The 22,520-nt window shown below is 35.8% G+C and overlaps 1 protein-coding gene across 2 annotated transcripts in view; it reads left to right on the top strand.

Annotated features, from left to right (window-relative positions):
* The first annotated feature begins 200 nt into the window (after nt 1–200).
* The window catches only part of TECRL (trans-2,3-enoyl-CoA reductase like), a 145,723-nt gene continuing 123,403 nt past the window's right edge, over nt 201–22,520 (top strand). For both annotated transcript variants that reach the window (XM_055588686.1, XM_055588687.1), the window contains exon 1: nt 201–469. In XM_055588686.1, coding sequence (XP_055444661.1) covers nt 236–469 — 234 coding nt within the window. In that variant the 5' untranslated portion in view covers nt 201–235. The remainder of the gene's footprint in view (nt 470–22,520) is intronic.

Genomic DNA, 22,520 nt, shown 5'->3' with positions numbered 1-22,520 from the left:
GAAAGCAAGAAATAATTTTAACGCTAGTAATCTACACTGCAGCAATTCACAATAGTGTGTTATATATAGAAAGAGATCAGTCATTGTTTTCAAGGCTGCTAAATAAAACTGAACTCTTGGAATGGCATGCCACTTGACCTTTCCAGGTTTCACCAGCAGTATTTAACGTGTTCAAAGGGAGCACACTTGCATGTGTCTCCTGTTGACAAGGCAGCTTCTCCTGGTAGTTTGCAGAATGTTCAAAAGGCACAAGTCTCTTGCTTCAGAACGCAGGAGAGAGTTGATTTCTTCAAGAGCTACACGGTCCATACTGAAGGATGACTTAAGAAATTTTCATTTTTTGTCGCAATTTATAATCTCAGCAGGCCCTCTAAAATCAACGTCAGCAGTTAAACATTCAAAAACTACTCACTTTGAGATTGAAATACTTGATGCTCAAACCAAAAAGCAGATATGTATTGTGGACAAGGTGAGTTTTATTTATTTGAATTTCTCTTTTCTGCTTCAAAGATCATTGATCAGTTGATTGATGCTGTAAAAGACTATACCAAAATATATTTTTGGGTTTTCATACCAATTTTATGATAGCTAGGATGGATACTTTAGCATGTACTTTAAAGTATGTTTTGCATACTTTGTTTCTATAAAAGATACCCATTGCTTCTTTCATATTCAATTTAAAGGGTAGCTAATAATTTTTAGGTTCCGGTTTTCTTCCTAACATTGGGGCCATTGTCAGGAGGTAAATTTTCAGTGCTCGCCTTCTCAGCCTACATGACATTTGCCTAGGTTTTTCTCTTCAAGCACTTCCTTGCATATTCAAATTTCCATAGTTTTAATAGTGTTTGTATAAAACAGCAGGCAAAAGGCACTAAATTTATTAAAATAATATGTAACATATGGGATAAAATCTAGCCATTTGAAAATTGTTTAGAATTGATTTAATTGTCTACAGTGTTACAGTGTTTAGGAACTTAAATTACTGTTTAAAACTACAGAGTCTGAGTTCCTAAGAAGAATGTCTTGCTTAATATATCATTCTTCTACACTCATATGACTGATGTTTCACTAAGGAAAGATAAGATATATACTTACCAGGTTAGAAAAATAACACACAAATATATATATGCGTTGTAGATAGATGTGTATGTACAATCTTCCAATCATTTTCAGTTTTTCTAAAGTTTGAAAAAAAATGAGTACTTCAGTTTATTATGGGAAAGACTGACATTTTAATAAAACATTTATTTATTTTGCTCTAAAGACATGTTGAATAAGTATTTTGCTATTTTTCTAAAATGAAAATTCAATCACTGATTCCATTTATCTATGCTCTAGCTATGTTTCTAGATAAGAGGAAAAGAGAAGAAACTATTTACTTGTTTTTAACTGCCAAGAATATGATATATACCTTCTTATAGTGATTAAACATTGTGACCAGTCCATTAGTTGGAAAATACTTTTATTTACAGGTGGAAATGAAAGAGAGAACTTTTACAAGTTCATGCAGGTCATATGTGGAATGTATGAAATTGAAAACCTTTACTTCAGAACTCTAAATCATATTATTTCTCTATAGTACCACTAGAGTCATGTATAAATTATAAATATGCATTATGTATAATATATTTTTAACTTACAAACTTCAGGCATGTTACAATTTAAGTATTTCAGTAAAATGTGTGATTTTTTATATTATACTGTAGTAGGATAAATTTTGAAAATAAAACTACTATCCAGAAGTTGTTGATGTTTGTAGGTTCTCACTACTGAAAATTGAAAACTTACAAGGAAAATATAATAAAATTAAGGTAGAATAAAACAAAAATGGAATAGATATTATATTGGCCAAGGATTTCCAAAGAACATGATTCTAAAATGAGATGTTATTGTGTCTTTTCTGATATGTGTCTAAACTTTGACATGAAATTCATTTTAAAGTAATGAGAAAATGTTGAGCTCCTAATTATTTCCCTACTACATTTAAATTTCCTATTATTGAGATTTTTAAGACACAGGGCTTGCATTTTTAGGTATTAATTAAACTGCACAAAATTTAAGCATACAGAAAACCAGTATTCTTTTCAGATAAAGGTTTGTTTTCAGAATCTCACATCTGAACTCTAAGAGACCCAGTAATTGCATGTCCAATGGCAAATCTTTAGGGAAATTCATTAGGCTAGCTACAGGATTAATTTGGGATTCCTCACGGCTTTTATTGCACAATCAACACCATCTGATGTGTAACTTGCTGCATCCAAATCATTGACTTGTCAGCACAATGGGTTTTGTTTTGTCTTGTATTAGTTTTGCAATTTGGTAAACTGTCTCATAATGATGGCAAGACATAGAAAAAAATCTGGAGTACTTTGCTGCTTTGCTTTATGATTGTAAACATGAAAAATAGTGTTTTTGTCTCACACAGTTTTTTATTAAACAAATTAGCAGCTATATTAATAGTAGGTCATGTTAATTGCCTCTCATTATACTTGGCTCTACCTAGTATATGAAAATCGTGTTACTTAAATTTGGTCTCTGTCTTTCAGTAACTGTAATAAAAGTTATAAAGTAGTAAAAGTTAAAGGTCATATATTTTGGAACAAGTATACTGTGACCAAATACCTACTACATCAGTCATATCTATCAAACACTCAGGAAAACCATTGAAGTGCTGACCACCAGGACTCTTATTTTGAACATAGGTTAATAAAATCTATTTTATAAGCCTATGGTGAAGAGTAAGAATAAGATATGTAACACATTTAGCATAGTGTCTTGAACATAATAGGGAAAAGCAATTTTTTTTAGCTTAATAATCATTTGGAGGGAGAAATTTAATATGCCTACAAATCCAAGAAAAAATAAGTGATGAAACACTTGAAAGTTACCTATTGAGATTTGTTATAATATGTTATATATGAATTTTCAAATATGCATAGGATGTATGTATTTAGTAATATGTGCTGAACTCTAGTAGAAATTTTGTTGCATCTAGCCAATACAACTTTAACTGAGGAATGAGCAAAAAATATTTGCTCAAGATATTCATAAGACAAAAATATTAAAATAATTCTTTGGATTAAATAAAATATATTGAATCACATTCTTTTATTCATATACACAAACACAAACACCCCAGGAAACAAATCCTTCTATTATCCTCTCCAGTTTCTATCTCTTTTTTCTCATTACTTTTATCGTGGTCATGATGTCTGTCCACATTTTTCTCTTTCATTCTATTTTAAACCCACTGCGTTTAGGCATTTGCCTCCATCACTTCTCAGAACATGAACTTGCTGAGGTTCGCCAGTGAGGCAGTGATAAATACCTCACTAAATCCAAAGGTCAATTCTCATGCTTTATTTACTCGGTATATGGATAACGTTTGCCACTGTTAAGTACATCATCCTCCATAAAATATGTTTGATACTTGAGTTCCATGAAAACACACATGCATTTAAAAAAAAACAATGTTGCTGACTTCTTCCTTTTCTCTTGCTGCTTCTTTATTAACTGACTTATTAGATGTGGACTGTCACCAACTCAGTCATCAGGACTTTTCTCCATGTTTAATCATTTACCTATGGAGTGCTATAGCTTTAAATATCGTCTGTCTATTGATGACTCATAAATATGTAATCATAGCTTATCTTTTCCCCTGAAGTGCAAATCCAATTATTTTTGTGTCTATCTTCCTATGTATGTATGTATGTATGTAGGTATCTATCTATATAGCTATGTATTCATCCATCTCTCTATCCAGCTATTTGGATCTTTTCTAGGCATCTCAAACTGAAGTATCTAAAACTGAGCATTTGGTCTTCCCTGAAAATTTTTCCACAGAGTTTTCTAAATCAACAAGTAGCAACTACACACTTCAAATACTTCAAGCCAAACACTTGGAGGCATCATGACTGGTCTATTCATCTCACAGCCCACATACAATCCATCCGCTTCATGATACTTTCAAATATATCCAGACTGACAAATTTTAACCGCCTCTCCCACCAGCACTACTAAATCTTTCCTCTGCTCTGTCCTTAGCACATTCAATATATTCTCTATGTAGCAACAAAAACTAGACTGTTAAATCATGTCAGAGAACATCATTCCCCACTCATAACTAGTCAATGTGTTCCTCTGGGTCTTTACTTCCTGTCACTTTTTCCTTGGGGCCTTTCCTGACTACCTACTTAAAACTGCAAAGTCTGCCATTGTTCTTCATTACCCTTCCCTGTTCTACTTCTTTACTAAAACCTATTACTATTTAACATATTGTTTATTTTCCTTTTTTCATTTTATTTATTATTTGGCCTAACCCTATTATGCTAGCTTCACAAATTCAAGGATTTGTGTTTTGTTTTTTTTTTTTTTCTTCACTCCTGTGTCTCTAACACTTAAAACAGTGCTTGGTTCAAAGAAAGCACTTTATTCAATTTATTGAATAACTCAATGCCTGTTCAAGAGATATGTGGATTTGATAATGCACTCATGTTTAGAAGTGGTGGTTTTGGGATGGAGGAGTATGATATTTAAAAATACTGTTTTGTTTTTTTTTTTCTATTTTCTAAATCTAATTTGGGCTTCTCTTTTAGCTCAGTTGGTAAAGAATCTGCCTGCAATGCAGGAGACCTGGATTCGATCCCTGGGTTGGGAAGATCCCCTGGAGAAGGAAATGGCAACCCACTCCAGTATCCTTGCCTGGAAAATCTCATGGAGAGAGGAGCCTGGTGAGCTGCAGTCCATGGGGTCGTAAAGAGTTGGGCACGACTGAGTGACTAACACTTACTTAAATCTAACTACAAATCAAATAAATGTTAATATATTTATAGAAAAACATTTAATTAAATCATTTCACTGAATGCCCAAATTACTCTTGGCTTGCTCCAAAAAAAATATATAGAATTTAACTTTGTATTGTGTATAATTTACTAACAAATAGTCATGTTCTTATTACAGAAGCTAACAAGCCTTTCATAAAAAGGCAATGTATATGGGAATATTTAATTGGTATAGTTATTTCCCATAAATAATTAAACTGCAGATAATATGAGTATCTTGTTGTCCTTTAGTGGCTAAGTCCTATCTGACTCTTTTTTTTTTTTTTTTTTTAATAGCACATGCAACCCCACATGCTATAGCCCATCAGGATCCTCTGTCCATGAAATTTTCCAGACGAAAATACTGGATTGGGTTGCCATTTTCTTCTCCAGGGTATCTTCCTGACTCAGGGATCGAACCTACGTTTTCTGAACTGGCAGGCGGATTCTTTACCACTGAGCCACCGGAAAAGCCCAATATGACTGTGTGTGTGTGTGCGCGCACACGTGCACGACAAGTCACTTCAATTGTGTCCAACTCTTTGTGACCCTGTGGACTGTAGCCCTACAGACTCCTTTATCCAAGGGATTTTCCAGAATACTGGAGTGGGTTGCCATGCCCTCCTCCAGGGCATCTTTCCGACCCAAGGATTGAACATGTGTCTTTTACATCTCCTTCACTGGGAGGTAGGCTGTTTACCACTAGCACCACTTAGGAAGCCAAGTATGACAATAAAGACAGATAAAAGTGAGAAGATTTAAAAAATATTGTTAAATATCATTTTAAGTATTTTTGGAACATTAAAAATACATATGAAAAGTACATTTTTTTAAAATTAACAATGAGTAATTTCTAGTTGCTAACTATTCCCATCTCACTTCTATTTTTTAAAATGTCAGAAGCTTATCTGGTGACAAGTGAATGATTCAAGAGCATGGAAAGAACTCTGAAAAGCTAAGCTCGTTAACATTTCCAATATCATCACATTCTTTTTTCTTTAATCTTTTCTCCAAGGAACTTGACCTCAAGAGACCTCTATCTCTTATTTTGTATACTCCATGAAAAAATTGTCAAAAACTTTTTAAAGACTTCTTATGAATAGAATACTCAGTAATTCTCCAATTCTTTTAAAGGCAAAAATACCAGTGTTTACTAGAAAACTGTGGAGAAAATAATAGGCTAGTAATATTTCACAAAAATTGAAGCCTATATTTATGGGCTTCCCTGGTGGATCAGGCAGTAAAGATATATATATATATATATATATATATATATATATATATATATATATACATAAAATAGCATTAGTTAGTATTCAAACCTAGAAAATACTAATACTTAAGTTAGAAAATTTGAGAATTCTTAATGTCTGACTTTGCCACTTTAAATATTTTATCTTGGACATGTAGTTTAGCATATGTGTGCCTTAATTTTCTAATCTGTAAAATGAGAATGGCACTTGCCTTAAAATGGTCTAATGGCAGTTTTCAGAATTTCATGCATATGCAAATACAAATATCTTCCTGTTCTTCCATTCCAACTCTTCTTTCTCCTTCTCTTGTTTTCTATTCCTCTTTTCTCCTCTATTTTTTCACTGTCTTCTTCACATCCCTACTCTCTTTTTTTCTCCTCTCCACTTTATCCCCTCTATTCTATTTCTTATGATGTGGCATCATATAATTGAAAGTTTATGACTTTTGAACTAAAATACACCATATTTTAATATAAATTTGGCCTGCTTTTTTTTTTCTCTTTTTCCTTGGATATAGTCCAATATATATGTCCCTTATTATCTTTTTCTAGAAAAGTATCTAGATATTATTAATCTTCTTCCCCTGTATAGATGAAGAAAAATTGGCAAGGGAGTTGAAAAGAAGAACTTAGTGTGTTTTAGAACCAAACTTTGAATCTGGCCAATATACATTCTGTGGCTTGTTCTTAACTACCATACACTATTATGTGGAAAATTATTGACCTTTACTAGCCAAAATCCTCATTTTCTATTTAATTTCATGATTGAGGCATCTGACTTCCAGTAAAATGTGTTTCAGGCCATTGGTCCTATTTTACAAGGATGTCTACTTGCCTTTCCACTTAACATAAAGAAAGACTCTTAAGCATATTAAAATATATTTATGGGCTTCCCTGGTGGCTCAGGCAGTAAAGATATATATATAGATAGATATAGATATATATACATAAAATAAAATTAGTATTCAAACCTAGAAATTAAAAATATTTAAAATTTTCTCTAATAATAAAGATAAAATGTGCTTTAAAAGTTCTTATTTTTTAAAATTAAGAAATTGAAATGAATGGTTCCTCCCAAAAAAGGTAATTGGTATAATCATTTTGTATGAACCCACGAGATCCTCAGTGCCCACTCTTCTTTTATATATGATTGAGAATTCCATAATGCAGCATGCAATTCTGATTTCAAAATAATCATTGTTTAATATTTTCTGCCCTGTCTTATATTTATCTCAGAAAAGGTATACCTATTCTGTATGTTTGTTCATGACATGTAGTCCAAATATATAATGTGATTAAAGAGATAATTTAGTGCAATGATTTATGCCCTGAAATCAGAAATGTTTGTATCTGCATTTGAGCTTTGCAAATCATTGTCTTATCACCTTAACATATTACTTAACTATTCTGATTCTTGGTTTTCCAAGTAGGATAAATATCAAACTAGTAAGGTAAACATCTATCTTCCAGGAGTATCTGTGGATTTTATACTTCTATGAAAAATGTTGTACCATGTTTGTCACACAGTTATTTGTATGCAAATGAACATTATTTTAGATAGTGGTGATACATTTTAAAATATTATTCCACTGAAGTGGGAAAATATCTAAATTGATAATTTTTTATTATGACTGTAAAAATTTAGGCATTTCAATGATAGTTATTATTATTCCTTTCTGAAATGATTAGTAAGGACTTCCCTGATAAGCTCAGTTGGTAAAGAATCTGCCTGCAATGCAGGAGACCCCAGTTGGATTCCTGGGGCAGGAAGATTTGCTGGAGAAGGGATAGGCTGCCCACTCCAGTATTCTTGGGCTTCCATTGTGGCCCAGCTGATAAGGAATTCACCTACAATGTGGGAGACCTGGGTTCGATCCCTGGGTTGGGAAGATCCCCTGGGAAAGGGAAAGGCTACCCACTCCAGTATTCTGGCCTGGAGAATTCCATGGACTGTATAGTCCATGGGACTGCAAAGAGTCGGACACGACTGATTAGGAAGCATTAGAATTAGAAAGCATAGTCACAGGGCCCCATCTATGCAGAATCAATTCCTAGAAGTCTGTATCCCACCCGCATATTCCAAATAATATGCATACTTACTTATACTATGTTATACCATGAGAGATGCCAATAGATGTACAAGCAATTCCTGTCACTTTAATAGTAGAGAAAAAGAAATAATGTATTCTAGAAAACTATTAATGAATGACATTTATAAAACTAATATACACTGTTGTAAATATTTAACTAATTTATGTCTACACATTTCAATTTTCCATTTTTATCACTGTTTACAGTAAGGCTAAGATGTCATTTTTATCTCCTAATACATGAGGTCATGATACTCTATTTAGAAAGTAAACATAGATGATTAGGTTTTAGAGGATGCCTCTAGAAATAAAATGGTTGAAATTTACCCGATTCAATCATTCTCTTACTCTATATTTTGACATTTTATAGTATCACAATCAAGTATCTATCGATTCAAAAGATATTTATTGATATATTGTCCAGTGCTCTATTACCTTTTCGAAATAATGCATTAACACAAACAGATACAATTCCTAATTTCATTGATTTAATTCTCTCCTATGGAAGATGAACACTGTAAAAGTAATTTTACATGCAAAAATATATACAATGTGAGAGGAAAAATAAGGTAATTTGGGGTGGTAAACATAGGAAGATTACTTGGTCTGTTGGACAGGAAAAATCTTCCTGGAGAAATGGTGCTTATGTGTGGCCCAGATAGTGAATAAGATGAAGAGAAGTAGGAGGATAAGATAGACACTTAGGAGGTAGAAACAACAGTACATGTTGTTTGGTTGTCAAAAATGAGGGACAGGAAGGGTGTAGATATGATGCTAAAATGATGTTTGAGCAACTGAAGATCCTGAAGATGAAAATCCCTTATGATAAAACAGTGAAAGAAACAAATAGATTCAAGGGTTTAGCTCTGATGGAGTGCCGGAAGAACTTTGGATGGAGGTCCATGACATTGTACAGGAGGCAGTGATCAAGACCATCCCCAAGAAAAAGAAATGCAAAAAGGCAAAGTAGTTGTCTGAGGAGGCCTTGGAAATAGCTGAGAAAAGAAGAGATGTTAAAGGCACGGAGAAAAGGAAATATATACCCATTTGAATGCAGAGTTCCAAAGAATAGCAAGGAGAGATAAGAAAACCTTCCTCAGTAATCAATGCAAAGAAATAGAGGGAAACAATAGAATGGGAAAGACTAGAAATCTCTTCAAGAAAATTACAGATACCAAGGGAATATTTCATGCAAAGATGGGCACAGTAAAGGACAGAAACTGTATGGACCTAGCAGATGCAGAAGATATTAAGAAGGGGTGGCAAGGATACATAAAAGAAGTATACAAAAAAGATTGTCATGACCCAGATAATCACAATAGTGTGATCACTCACGTAGAGCCAGACATTCTTGAATGTGAAGTCACGTGGGCATTAGGAAACATCACTAGGAAGAATGCAGCTGGAGGTGATGGAATTCCAGTTGGGCTATTTCAAATGCTAAAAGATGATGCTGTGAAACTGCTGCACTCAATATGCCAGCAAATTTGGAAAATGCAGCAGTGGCCACAGGACTGGAAAAGGTCAGTTTTTACTCCAATCCCAACGAAGGGCAATGTCAAAGAATATTCAAACTACCTCACAATAGCACTCATCTCACACACTAGCAAAGTAATGCTCAAAACTCTCCAAGCCAGGCTTCAACAGTACTTGAACAAAGAACTTGCAGATGTTCAAGCTAGATTTACAACAGGCAGAGGAACCAGAGATCAAATTGCCAACATCATTGAAATAGCAAGAAAGTTCCAGAAAAACATCTGCTGCAAAGTCACGTCAGTCGTGTCCGACTCTGTGCAACCCCATAGACGGCAGCCCACCAGGCTCCCCCGTCCCTGGGATTCTCCAGGCAAGAACACTGGAGTGGGTTGCCATTTCCTCCTCCAATGCATGAAAGTGAAAAGTGAAAGTGAAGTCGCTCAGTCGTGTCCGACTCTTAGTGACCCCATGGACTGCAGCCCACCAGGCTCCTCCATCCATGGGAGTTTCCAGGCAAGAGTACTGGAGTGGGTAGCCAGTGCCTCCTCCCCAGAAAAACATCTACTTCTGCTTTATTGATGATACCAAAGCCTATGACTGTGTACATCACAATAAACTGTTTAAAATTCTTCAAGACATGGGAATACCAGACCACTTTATCTGCCTACTGAAAAATCTCTATGCAGGTCAAGAAGCAACAGTTAGAATTGGACATGGGACTACAGACTGGTTCCAAATAGGGAAAGGAGTACATCAAGAATGTATATTGTTACCCTGTTTATTTAACTTATATGCAGAGTACTTCATGAGAAATGGTGGACTGGATGAAGCACAGCTGGAACACAGATTGTGGGAGAAATATCAATAAGCTCAGATATTCAGATGACACCACCCTTATGGTAGAAATCAAAGAGAAACTAAAGAGTCTTTTGATGAAGTGAAAGGGGAGAGTGAAAAAGCTGGCTTAAAACTCAACTTTCAAAAAAAAAAACAAAGATCGTGGCATCAAGTCCCATCATTCATGGCAAATAGATGGGAAACAATGGACACAGTGACAGACTTTATTTTCTTGGACTCCAAAATCACTGCAGATGGTGACTGCAGCTGTGAAATTAAAAGACACTTGCTCCTTGGAAGAAAAGCTCTGATGAACCTACACAGCATATTAAAAAACAGAGACATTACTTTGCCTACAAAGGTCCATCTAGTTCAAGTTAAAATTTTTCCAGTAATCATGTATGGATGTGAGAGTTGGACTATAAAAAAGCCGAACACTGAAGAATTGATGCTTTTGAACTGTGGTGTTGGAGAAGACTCTTGAAAGTCCCACCAGTCAAATCTAATGGAAATCATTCCTGGGTTTTCACTGGAAGGACTCATCAGTTTGTACTTCCTGGGGGTCTTCAGTTTGCATTATAATGACTCATCAGCTGAAGCTCCAATACTTTGGCTACCTAATGTGAAAAACTGACTCATTGGAAGAGACCCTGATGTTCGGAAAGACTGAAGGCAGTAGGAGAAGAGGATGACAGAGGATGAGATGATTGGGTTGCATCACTGACTGGATGGACATGAGTTTAAGCATGCTCTGGGAGTTGGTGATGGACAGGGAAGCCTGGTGGGCTGCAGTCAATGGGGTCACAAAGTGTAGAACACATCTGAGTGACTGAACTGATAGAATGTTTATTGTGGATTTTTATGTTTGCTATTAGTTTGCTTTCTTATTATTTTTCAGACTAGTTGAGAGTAAGGGAGGAAGCAAACACTCAAGTTTGTACATTTTAAATTGGAGATCTTTGGGAGATAACCAGTAAGCAGTTGCATTTGAAGATGTAGAACTCAGGACAGTGGTCCAGATGAAATATATTAACTTGAGGATTAGAATCATATAGGTAGTCTTTGAAGCCTTTTGAGTAGAGAAGATAAAATTAAGAAAGAATAATGTGATTGATTGGAAGGGAAAAGATTCAACTGTAGAAAACTAAGAAATTCCAAAATGTAAAGATTTTAAATAAAGAGATGAAGAAGATTTTAAATAAAGATATAAATGAAGAGAAGGCTCCAGAGTATTAGAAGAAATATGTCAAATGTTATATAACAGAAGACTAAGAAAAAAATTGATTTGAGAAAAAAATTGATTAGAGATCAGTAGAGTCAAATGCAGCTAAGTAAAACAGAGGAATGCTGTGAGTGTCCCATATATTAAAGGTTGCAGCATTAATTGCTGAATTTAATGAGACCACTTTAGATACAATAATTTGGGGGGAATCTAGTCTGGAATGGGGCTGCCAAGAAATGCAGAATAAAAATTTGAGTTTCCTGAAAGGCCCTTCCTTTGTAGGTTGGGGTCGGGGGGAGAGGCTCTTGAAAAATGTACTTGTCCTAACTCTATTATTCAACTTTATACTCTTATTTAGTTCAATTCACATACTTGGGATTATCTTCTACCTTTTCTTTATTACTCCATGTTTCAATATTCTATACTACTCAGCTATCCCAAAAGAGTCTTGTAATTTGCATTGTTTCACTTTTGATCAAATTTGATTCATGTTCCTGAAGTGTACTGTCACAATCTTATGTCTAATTCACATTCATTCTTCATGGTCCAACTGAGACAACAACCATTTCATGTGCCAGTATTATATCCTATAAGCAGATGTGTTCTTTGTCCCAGTAATAATTAGTTGAAATCTCCATTATGTACGTTATATAGGCTAGTAGTTGGGACTGAGCATTTGTACCTATCTTAACAATTTGAAAAATTGATTTTGTGCTTGCTCAATCACATAATCTTCTTGAAATAACGATTGTATCTGGTATATCAGTATTTAATTTTATAGCAACTTAGTTTCATTTTATTTTACAAATGAATTAGTCTACAGCAAAGTCGAAATTTTTCAGAAGTGATACTTTATCCCACATAGTTTGGGAAGCACTAAACAAGATGACATGAAAGTGACCATTTCAACACTGCCATCATTCAAGCAGATCAAATCACCTAAATGCTATTTTACAATATATGTATCTTGGATGCAATATAAGAGCATGCCATATTTAGGTTCTTCCTGGATTTCTTTCCAAAGATCACAGTTTCTTGAAAGGCAAAGTAAAATAATAACTCTCAAAGGTTTATGTTGTAAATATAGAACAACACTTATGGCTAAAATGACAAAATTTTAGACAAATACAAGTAAATGAATTGCGTTTCTCTTGGAAATTTAAAGATCAGATGAAAAATGAAATGTTAACCATTTAAGGAAGAAAATTTGGAGGATTATATTGTGCAATTAAAACAGAACCTGCTGCTGCTGCTGCTGCTGCTAAGTAGCTTCAGTCGTATCCGACTCTGTGCGACCCCCTAGACGGCAGCCCACCAGGCTCCCCCGTCCCTGGGATTCTCCAGGCAAGAACACTGGAGTGGGTTGCCATTTCCTTCTCCAGTGCATGAAAGTGAAAAGTGAAAGTAAAGTCGCTCAGTAGTGTCCGACTCTTAGCGACCCTATGGACTGCAGCCCACCAGGCTCCTCCATCCATGGGATTTTCCAGGCAAGCGTACTGGAGTGGGGTGCCATTGCCTTCTCCCAAAGCAGAACCTATTTCCTATTAATTCAAGACTGAATGAAGAAAGTTAATAGTTGGAATCATATGTTTAATAGACATACAACATTTTCTTTACAGAACATAGCTGTGAAATGGTGACTATATTTTAGCAAGATGTGTAAAGGTGAGAGGGTTATAGCTACTTTGTTATTTAAATTAGACAAAGTTACTTTATGAGTGGCTACTGTATTTTAGGTTAGTTACTTGGGGTTGAAAATTAGACACATTTCTTTACTCTGATATGAATGAGAGAGACTAGACATTTTAAAACAAATTATAATATGACTAAAAGCATAGGAGAGTTTAGCCCAAATTATACTAAGAAAGCTGAGAAAAGAATACTTCTCATCAGAGGGATGTTTAGTGGGTGAGGATAAGAAAACTGAATTCATTGGAAGGAGGGACTCAAAAATATTTTTTTTAAATATGTATAGTATAATACATTCACGTATGTAGGGTAGAAATAACATCCTCTCAGAAGAATACTTAGCATAACAAAGGCAAAGAGACAGAAAAGTAATAAGCAAGATTTCTGGCCCTATGTAATTAAGTTCATGGTGTGATGCTGCAAAAAGGAGTGAGTTGAGAAAACAAACAGTAGATGGTGTCGGAGAAGACAATGGCACTCTACTCCAGTACTCTTGCCTGGAAAATCCTATGGACGGAGGAGCCTGGTGGGCTGCAGTCCATGGGGTCACGAAGAGTCAGGCACGACTGAGTGACTTCACTTTCACTTTTCACTTCCACGCATTGGAGAAGGAAATGGCAACCCACACCAGTGTTCTTGCCTGGAGAATCCCAGGGATGGCAGAACCTGGTGGGCTGCCGTCTATGGGATCACACAGAGTCAGACACGACTGAGGCGACAGCAGCAGCAGCAGAGCAGATGGTGTGGGTGGAGGCCTACATGCCTTGCAAGGCATCTGGACTTCTTATTCTCTTTCAAACCAGAGGGATACTGTTTTCAGATCTGCCAAATGGAAAATCAAATCTGGCAACCTTGTGAAAGATAGACTGAATAGTAGAAATACTGAAAACAGAGAGTGCAGTAAAACTGAGAAGTAAATATTTTCTCAACCTAAGGACAAACATGGGAGATAAATTGACATCAGGGGATCTGCTTAGGATTTGAGGATACTCAGCCACATGTAACTGGTTTGTGACATTGGGCAATGGCCTTGTTTCTTTTCCCTTATACTTAACTGATACAAGTTATCTGATTGGAGGCACCTGAACATATATCACCTTCCATGAGGAATTTCCAGAAGGTAATGGCTATGGCTCAGTGCCTTGAATAAAGTAGGACACAGCTAAAAAAATTTAGAAATTTACAAATTTAGTACTATGAGAAATCTCAAATCAGTTAAATATACTAAAACCCATAAAATAAAGGAAGGCTTAACAACAGGTTTATATTGAAAGAAAAGTATGTATATATGTGTATTCCCCAAGTTTGAGGTATAAGTATAAAACAGTTCAAATAAATATAAATCATTGGGCCCATCTTTAGGTTACACTTGAACCTTTAAGCTATATATATACATATATATATATACACACACACACATATATTTCTAATTTAATATTTACTGAATACCATTCATATAACAAAATACAATAATTATGCAGTGAACATACAGTGGTTTCTATCAAATGTAGTACAGCCTACACAGGTTGAACAAATCTATGCATCCAGTTTCAATAGAGTAGAATGTGATATTACAAGTGAAAGGAATATATTATTACCATTTCATTTCAGTTTAATGCTGTTTCACTGGGATTTTATTATTTGGATTTGTAATGAATCAAGGCAATCTCTCTAGAAGTAAATATGTTATTAATTTGTCAAATTAACACTAGTTGTGTGGAGCACATGGTGCCAGATGGTAAGTTGAGTTTCAACAGACCAGGAGGGAAACTGAAATAGAGTTTAGTATTCACAGCCCCTTGAAGAAGGATCCAGCAGGCCTCAAGGGACTACACTGCAGAGTACAATGAAAGAGAGACAGGACCTGGGCACATGCCTTCATTATGGTCCATGAATGGAGTAATTTGGGGTTTCTGCACTAAAGCCAGATTGGTCAATTCAAACCAAAATAGTGGGGCTTTGGTAAAACCTGTGGGGAACTTATCTAAGGAGCACCTAGAAGGAGGGCTTAGCAGGTAGGTGAGACTGTGATCAGAGGAGCTATAGGGAAGTCACATCAGAAACTTAAAACTTACTTGTGACTTTGAAGGTTGTTACTGAGGACATCCGAATGGCTGACAGGTAAGTTTAAGGTTACTGCAGTCTGCTTTGTCAAACAATACACAAGACCAGGCAGCAAAATGATGGAGTGTCTTAGCTAAAGTCAACAAAATCTGAAAATGTGCATGCTGTAGTAATTATCAGAAAGTTCACAGTGAAGCAATTTTTGTTTTTTTCATATTCTAACAGTTCAAACAAAATAGATAAAGCCTGTGTTTACAAAATGTATTTCTGGGAAATATTTTTTTTTAATTTTTATTTTATTTTTAAACTTTACATAACTGTATTAGTTTTGCCAAATATCAAAATGAATCCGCCACAGGTATACATGTGTTCCCCATCCTGAACCCTCCTCCCTCCTCCCTCCCCATTCCATCCCTCTGGGTCGTCCCAGTGCACCAGCCCCAAGCATCCAGTATCATGCATCGAACCTGGACTGGCAACTCGTTTCATACATGATATTTTACATGTTTCAATGCCATTCAACCAAATCTTCCCACTCTCTCCCTCTCTCACAGAGTCCATAAGACTGTTCTATACATCAGTGTCTCTTTTGCTGTCTCGTACACAGGGTTATTGTTACCATCTTTCTAAAATCCATATATATGCGTTAGTATACTGTATTGGTGTTTTTCTTTCTGGCTTACTTCACTCTGTATAATAGGCTCCAGTTTCATCCACCTCATTAGAACTGATTCAAATGTATTCTTTTTAATGGCTGAATAATACTCTATTGTGTATATGTACCACAGCTTTCCCATCCATTCATCTGCTGATGGACATCTAGGTTGCTTCCATGTCCTGGCTATTATAAACAGTGCTGCGATGAACATTGGGGTACATGTGTCTCTTTCCCTTCTGGTTTCCTCAGTGTGTATGCCCAGCAGTGGGATTGCTGGATCATAAGGCAGGTCTATTTCTAGTATTTTAAGGAATCTCCACACTGTTCTCCATAGTGGCTGTACTAGTTTGCATTCCCACCAACAGTGTAAGAGGGTTCCCTTTTCTCCACACCCTCTCCAGCATTTATTACTTGTAGACTTTTGGATTGCAGCCATTCTGACTGGTGTGAAATGGTACCTCATAGTGGTTTTGATTTGCATTTCTCTGATAATGAGTGATGTTGAGCATCTTTTCATGTGTTTGTTAGCCATCTGTATGTCTTCTTTGGAGAAATGTCTATTTGGTTCTTTGGCCCATTTTTTGATTGGGTCATTTATTTTTCTGGAGTTGAGCTGTAGGAGTTGCTTGTATATTCTCGAGATTAGTTGTTTGTCAGTTGCTTCATTTGCTATTTTCTTCTCCCATTCTGAAGGCTGCCTTTTCACCTTGCTAATAGTTTCCTTTGATGTGCAGAAGCTTTTAAGGTTAATTAGGTCCCATTTGTTTATTTTTGCTTTTATTTCCAATATTCTGGGAGGTGGGTCATAGAGGATCCTGCTGTGGTGTGTGTCAGAGAGTGTTTTGCCTAAGTTCTCCTCTAGGAGTTTTATAGTTTCTGGTCTTACATTTAGATCTTTAGTCCATTTTGAGTTTATTTTTGTGTATGGTGTTAGAAAGTGTTCTAGTTTCATTCTTCTACAAGTGGTTGACCAGTTTTCCCAGCACCACTTGTTAAAGAGATTGTCTTTAATCCATTGTATATTCTTGCCTCCTTTGTCAAAGATAAGGTGTCCATATGTGCGTGGATTAATCTCTGGGCTTTCTATTTTGTTCCATTGATCTATATTTCTGTCTTTGTGCCAGTACCATACTGTCTTGATAACTGCGGCTTTGTAGTAGAGCCTGAAATCAGGTAGGTTGATTCCTCCAATTCCATTCTTCTTTCTCAAGATCGCTTTGGCTATTCGAGGTTTTTTGTTTTTCCATACAAATTGTGAAATTATTTGTTCTAGCTCTGTGAAGAATACTGTTGGTAGCTTGATAGGGATTGCATTGAATCTATAGATTGCTTTGGGTAGTATACTCATTTTCACTATATTGATTCTTCCAATCCATGAACATGGCATATTTCTCCATCTGTTAGTGTCCTCTTTGATTTCTTTCACCAGTGTTTTATAGTTTTCTATATATAGGTCTTTAGTTTCTTTAGGTAGATATATTCCTAAGTATTTTATTCTTTCCGTTGCAATGGTGAATGGAATTGTTTCCTTAATTTCTCTTTCTGTTTTCTCATTATTAGTGTATAGGAATGCAAGGGATTTCTGTGTGTTGATTTTATATCCTGCAACTTTACTATAGTCATTGATTATTTCTAGTAATTTTCTGGTGGAGTCTTTAGGGTTTTCTATGTAGAGGATCATGTCATCTGCAAACAGTGAGAGTTTTACTTCTTCTTTTCCAATTTGGATTCCTTTTATTTCTTTTTCTGTTCTGATTGCTGTGGCCAAAACTTCCAAAACTATGTTGAATAGTAATGGTGAAAGTGGGCACCCTTGTCTTGTTCCTGACTTTAGAGGAAATGCTTTCAATTTTTCACCATTGAGGATAATGTTTGCTGTGGGTTTGTCATATATAGCTTTGATTATGTTGAGGTATGTTCCTTCTATTCCTGCTTTCTGGAGAGTTTTTATCATAAATGGATGTTGAATTTTGTCAAAGGCTTTCTCTGCATCTATTGAGATAATCATATGGTTTTTATTTTTCAATTTGTTAATGTGGTGTATTACATTGATTGATTTGCGGATATTGAAGAATCCTTGCATCCCTGGGATAAAGCCCACTTGGTCATGGTGTATGATCTTTTTAATGTGTTGTTGGATTCTGATTGCTAGAATTTTGTTCAGGATTTTTGCATCTATGTTCATCAGTGATATTGGCCTGTAGTTTTCTTTTTTTGTGGGATCTTTGTCAGGTTTTGGTATTAGGGTGATGGTGGCCTCATAGAATGAGTTTGGAAGTTTACCATCCTCTGCAATTTTCTGGAAGAGTTTGAGCAGGATAGGTGTCAGCTCCTCTCTAAATTTTTGGTAGAATTCAGCTGTGAAGCCGTCTGGACCTGGGCTTTTGTTTGCTGGAAGATTTTTTATTACAGTTTCAATTTCCGTGCTTGTGATGGGTCTGTTAAGATTTTCTATTTCTTCCTGGTCGATTTTTGGAAAGTTGTACTTTTCTAAGAATTTGTCCATTTCTTCCACGTTGTCCATTTTATTGGCATATAATTGTTGATAGTACTCTCTTATGATCCTTTGTATTTCTGTGTTATCTGTTGTGATCTCTCCATTTTCATTTCTAATTTTATTGATTTGATTTTTCTCCCTCTGTTTCTTGATGAGTCTGGCTAATGGTTTGTCAATTTTATTTATCCTTTCAAAGAACCAGCTTTTGGTTTTGTTGATTTTTGCTATGGCCTCTTTTGTTTCTTTTGCATTTATTTCTGCTCTAAGTTTTAAGATTTCTTTCCTTCTACTAACCCTGGGGTTCTTCATTTCTTCCTTTTCTAGTTGCTTTAGGTGTAGAGTTAGGTTATTTATTTGACTTTTTTCTTGTTTCTTGAGGTGTGCCTGTATTGCTATGAACTTTCCCTTTAGGACTGCTTTTACCGTACCCCACAGGTTTTGGATTGTTGTGTTTTCATTTTCATTCGTTTCTATGCAAATTTTGATTTCTTTTTTGATTTCTTCTGTGATTTGTTGGTTATTCAGCAGCGTGTTTTTCAGCCTCCATATGTTGGATTTTTTAATGGTTTTTCTCCTGTAATTGAGATCTAATCTTACTGCATTGTGGTCAGAAAAGATGCTTGGAATGATTTCTATTTTTTTGAATTTACCAAGGCTAGCTTTATGGCCAGGATGTGATCTATCCTGGAGAAGGTTCCATGTGCGCTTGAGAAGAAGGTGAAATTCATTCTGGGAAATATTTTTATGTGACGTTTTTAGGTTTTTATTTTTTTTTTTCAAAGAAATGAAAGGAAATTGAATATTAAGTATGTACCTTGTTCAGATTAACATTTTATTATACTTGTAGTAGCTTGAAAAGTAACTGTCAAAATCATTAACTGACTTGTTGCTGTGATCTTAATGTTACTTAAATATAACAGATTTAATTATTCCTTTTACTGACCTCAGTGCTCAAAGTTATCTAGTGGCAACTTTCTTTCCTGTAACTATCCATTATACCAAAAATATTTTAAAAATGAGTGATAATTTAAGGCAACATTAATAAATGAGCATTCTATTTTTACTTATTTATTTATTTTTAAATTTATTTTATTTATTTATTTTTATTTTTTTATTTTTTAACTTTACAATATTGTATTGGTTTTGCCAAATATCAACATGAATCCACCACAGGTATACATGTGTTCCCGATCCTGAACCCTCCTCCCTCCTCCCTCCTCCCTCCCCATACTATCCCTCTGGGTCGTCCCAGTGCACCAGCCCCAAGCATCCAGTATCGTGCATCGAACCTGAACTGGTGACTCGGAAGTAAGCCAGAAAGAAAAACACCAATAAAGTATACTCTGTGGGAGCATTCTATTTTTAAAATGTATTTTAAATTATCTAAAGGTTTAATTTAAAATATACTTTAAATTATCTAAAGGCTTAAGGTAATTAAGGCTAAAGGCTTCAACAGTATGTGAATCATGAAATTCCAGATGTTCAAGCTGCATTTAGAAAAGGCAGAAGGACCAGAGATCACCTTTCCAACATCCGTTGAATCCTCAAAAAAGCAAGAGAATACCAGAAAAACATCTACTTCTGCTTTATTGATTACTCCAAAGCCTTTGACTCTGTGGATCATGAGAAACTGTGGAAAATTCTTCAAGAGATGGGAATACCAGACCATCTTACCTGCCTCCTGAAAAATCTGTATGTAGGTCAAGAAGGAACATTTAAAACCAGACATGGAACAGACTGGTTCCACATTGGGAAAGGAGTATGTCAATGCTGTATATTGCCATCCTGCTTGTTTAACTTATATGCAGAGTACATCATGAGAAATGCCAGGTTAGATGAAGCACAAGCTAGAATCAAGATTGTGGGAGAAATATCAATAACCTCAGATACCCAGATGACACCACCCTGATGGTGGAAAGTGAAGAAGAAGTAAAGAACTTCTTGATGAAGGTTAAAGAGGACAATGAAAAAGATGGCTTAAAACTCAACATTCAAAAAAAGAAGATCATGGCATCTGGTCCCATCACTTTGTGGCAAATAGATAGGTAAACACTGGAAACAGTGAAATATTTTATTTTTGGGATCTCCATAATCACTGCAGATGGTGACTGGAGCCATGAAATTAATAGATACTTGTTCCTTGGAAGAAATGTTATGACCAACCTAAACAGCATATTAAAAAGCAGAGACATTACTTTGCCGAAAAAGGTCCATCTAGTCAAGGCTGTGGTTTTTCCAGTAGTCATGTATGGATGTGAAAGTTGGACTATAAGAAAGCTGATCACCAAAGAATTGATGCTTTTGAACTGTGGTGTCGGAGAAGACCCTTGAGAGTCCCTTGGACTGCAATGAAATCAAACCAGTCAACCCTAAAGGAAATCAGTCCTGAATGTTCACTGGAAGGACTGATGCTGAAGCTGAAACTCAAATACTTTGGCCACCTGACATGAAGAACTGACTCATTTGAAAAACCTGATGCTGGGAAAAATTGAAGGCAGGAGGAGAAGGGGATGACCCAGGATGAGATGTTTGCACAGCATCACTGTTTCGATGGACATGAGTTTGAGCATGCTCTGGGAGTTGGTGATGGACAGGGAAACCTAGTGTGCTGCAGTCCAGGGGTCACAAAGAGGCACACATGACTGAGTGACTGAACTGAACTGAAAGGCTTAAGGTAGAGAAGCCTGAAGGGACAATATTGTAGGAAGTGAAAACTGATTTTTATATTACATTAAGATTTGTATAATCTTTATGATACAAGTTTTTGGTGCATGTTTGTACTTTCTGGGGGTCTTCAGTTTGCATTATAAGAAACAAAGGAGAGATTGAATTTATATTTTTGCTAAAATTTGTATAGTGGCAGATTCTAAGCTCCACATAGTCCTAAATTACACATAAACATGTGATTTATATTTATGTATATTTACAATGCATCTTCCCAGATAGCTCAGTGAGTAAAGAATCTGTCTGCAATGCAGAAGACACAAGAGACTCAGGTTCAATCCCTGAGCTGGGAAGATCATCTGGAGAAGGGCCTGGCAACCCACTCCAGTATTCTTGCCTGAAGAATCCCATGGACAGTGGAGTCTGACAGACTACAGTCCATCAGATCACAAAGAATCAGACAGGACTGAAGTGACTGAGCTAAGCACAGTACAGCATATTGTATCTTTCTTTCTTGTATAAAAATGATGCTATTTGAATGGCTACATGATAAGAGCTGAAAAGTTTGGAGGTGATCATTATTTGAAGATGATACTACCTTTAAAATGTTTCGGTTGACTACTATTCAGATACCTACAAGGATATCTTCAGTTCCGTCACTCAGTCATGTCCAGTTTTTGCGACACCATGGACTGCAGCACATCAGCCCTCCCTGTCCATCACCAACTCCTGGAGGTTATTCAAACTTGTGTCCATTGAGGTTATTGATATGTCTCCTGGAAATCTTGATTCAAGCTTGTGTTTCATCCAGTCCAGCATTTCTCATGATGTACTCTGCACATAAGTTAAACAAGCAGGGTGACAATATACAGCTTTGACATATTCCTTTCCCGATTTGGAACCAGTCTATTGTTCCATGTCCAGTTCTAACTGTTGCTTCTTGTCCTGCATACAGATTATTCACGATGCGGGTCAGGTGATCTGGTATTCCCATCTCTTTCAGAATTTACCACAGTTTGTTGTTATACACAGAGTCAATGGCTTTGACTTAGTGAATGACGCAGAAGTAGATATTTTATGGAACACTCTTGCTTTTTCGGTGATTCAACAGATGTTGACAAATTGATCTCTGGTTCCTCTGCCTTTTCTAAATGCAGCTTGAACATTTGGAAGTTCACGGTTCACATACTATTGAAGTTTGGCTTGGAGAATTTTGTGCATTACTTTACTAGCCTGTGAGATGAGTGCAAT

This window comes from Bubalus kerabau, chromosome 7, assembly GCF_029407905.1.
Source record: "Bubalus kerabau isolate K-KA32 ecotype Philippines breed swamp buffalo chromosome 7, PCC_UOA_SB_1v2, whole genome shotgun sequence".
NCBI classification, from domain to species: Eukaryota; Metazoa; Chordata; class Mammalia; order Artiodactyla; family Bovidae; genus Bubalus; species Bubalus kerabau.
This window is presented reverse-complemented; position numbering and strand designations above follow the sequence as displayed.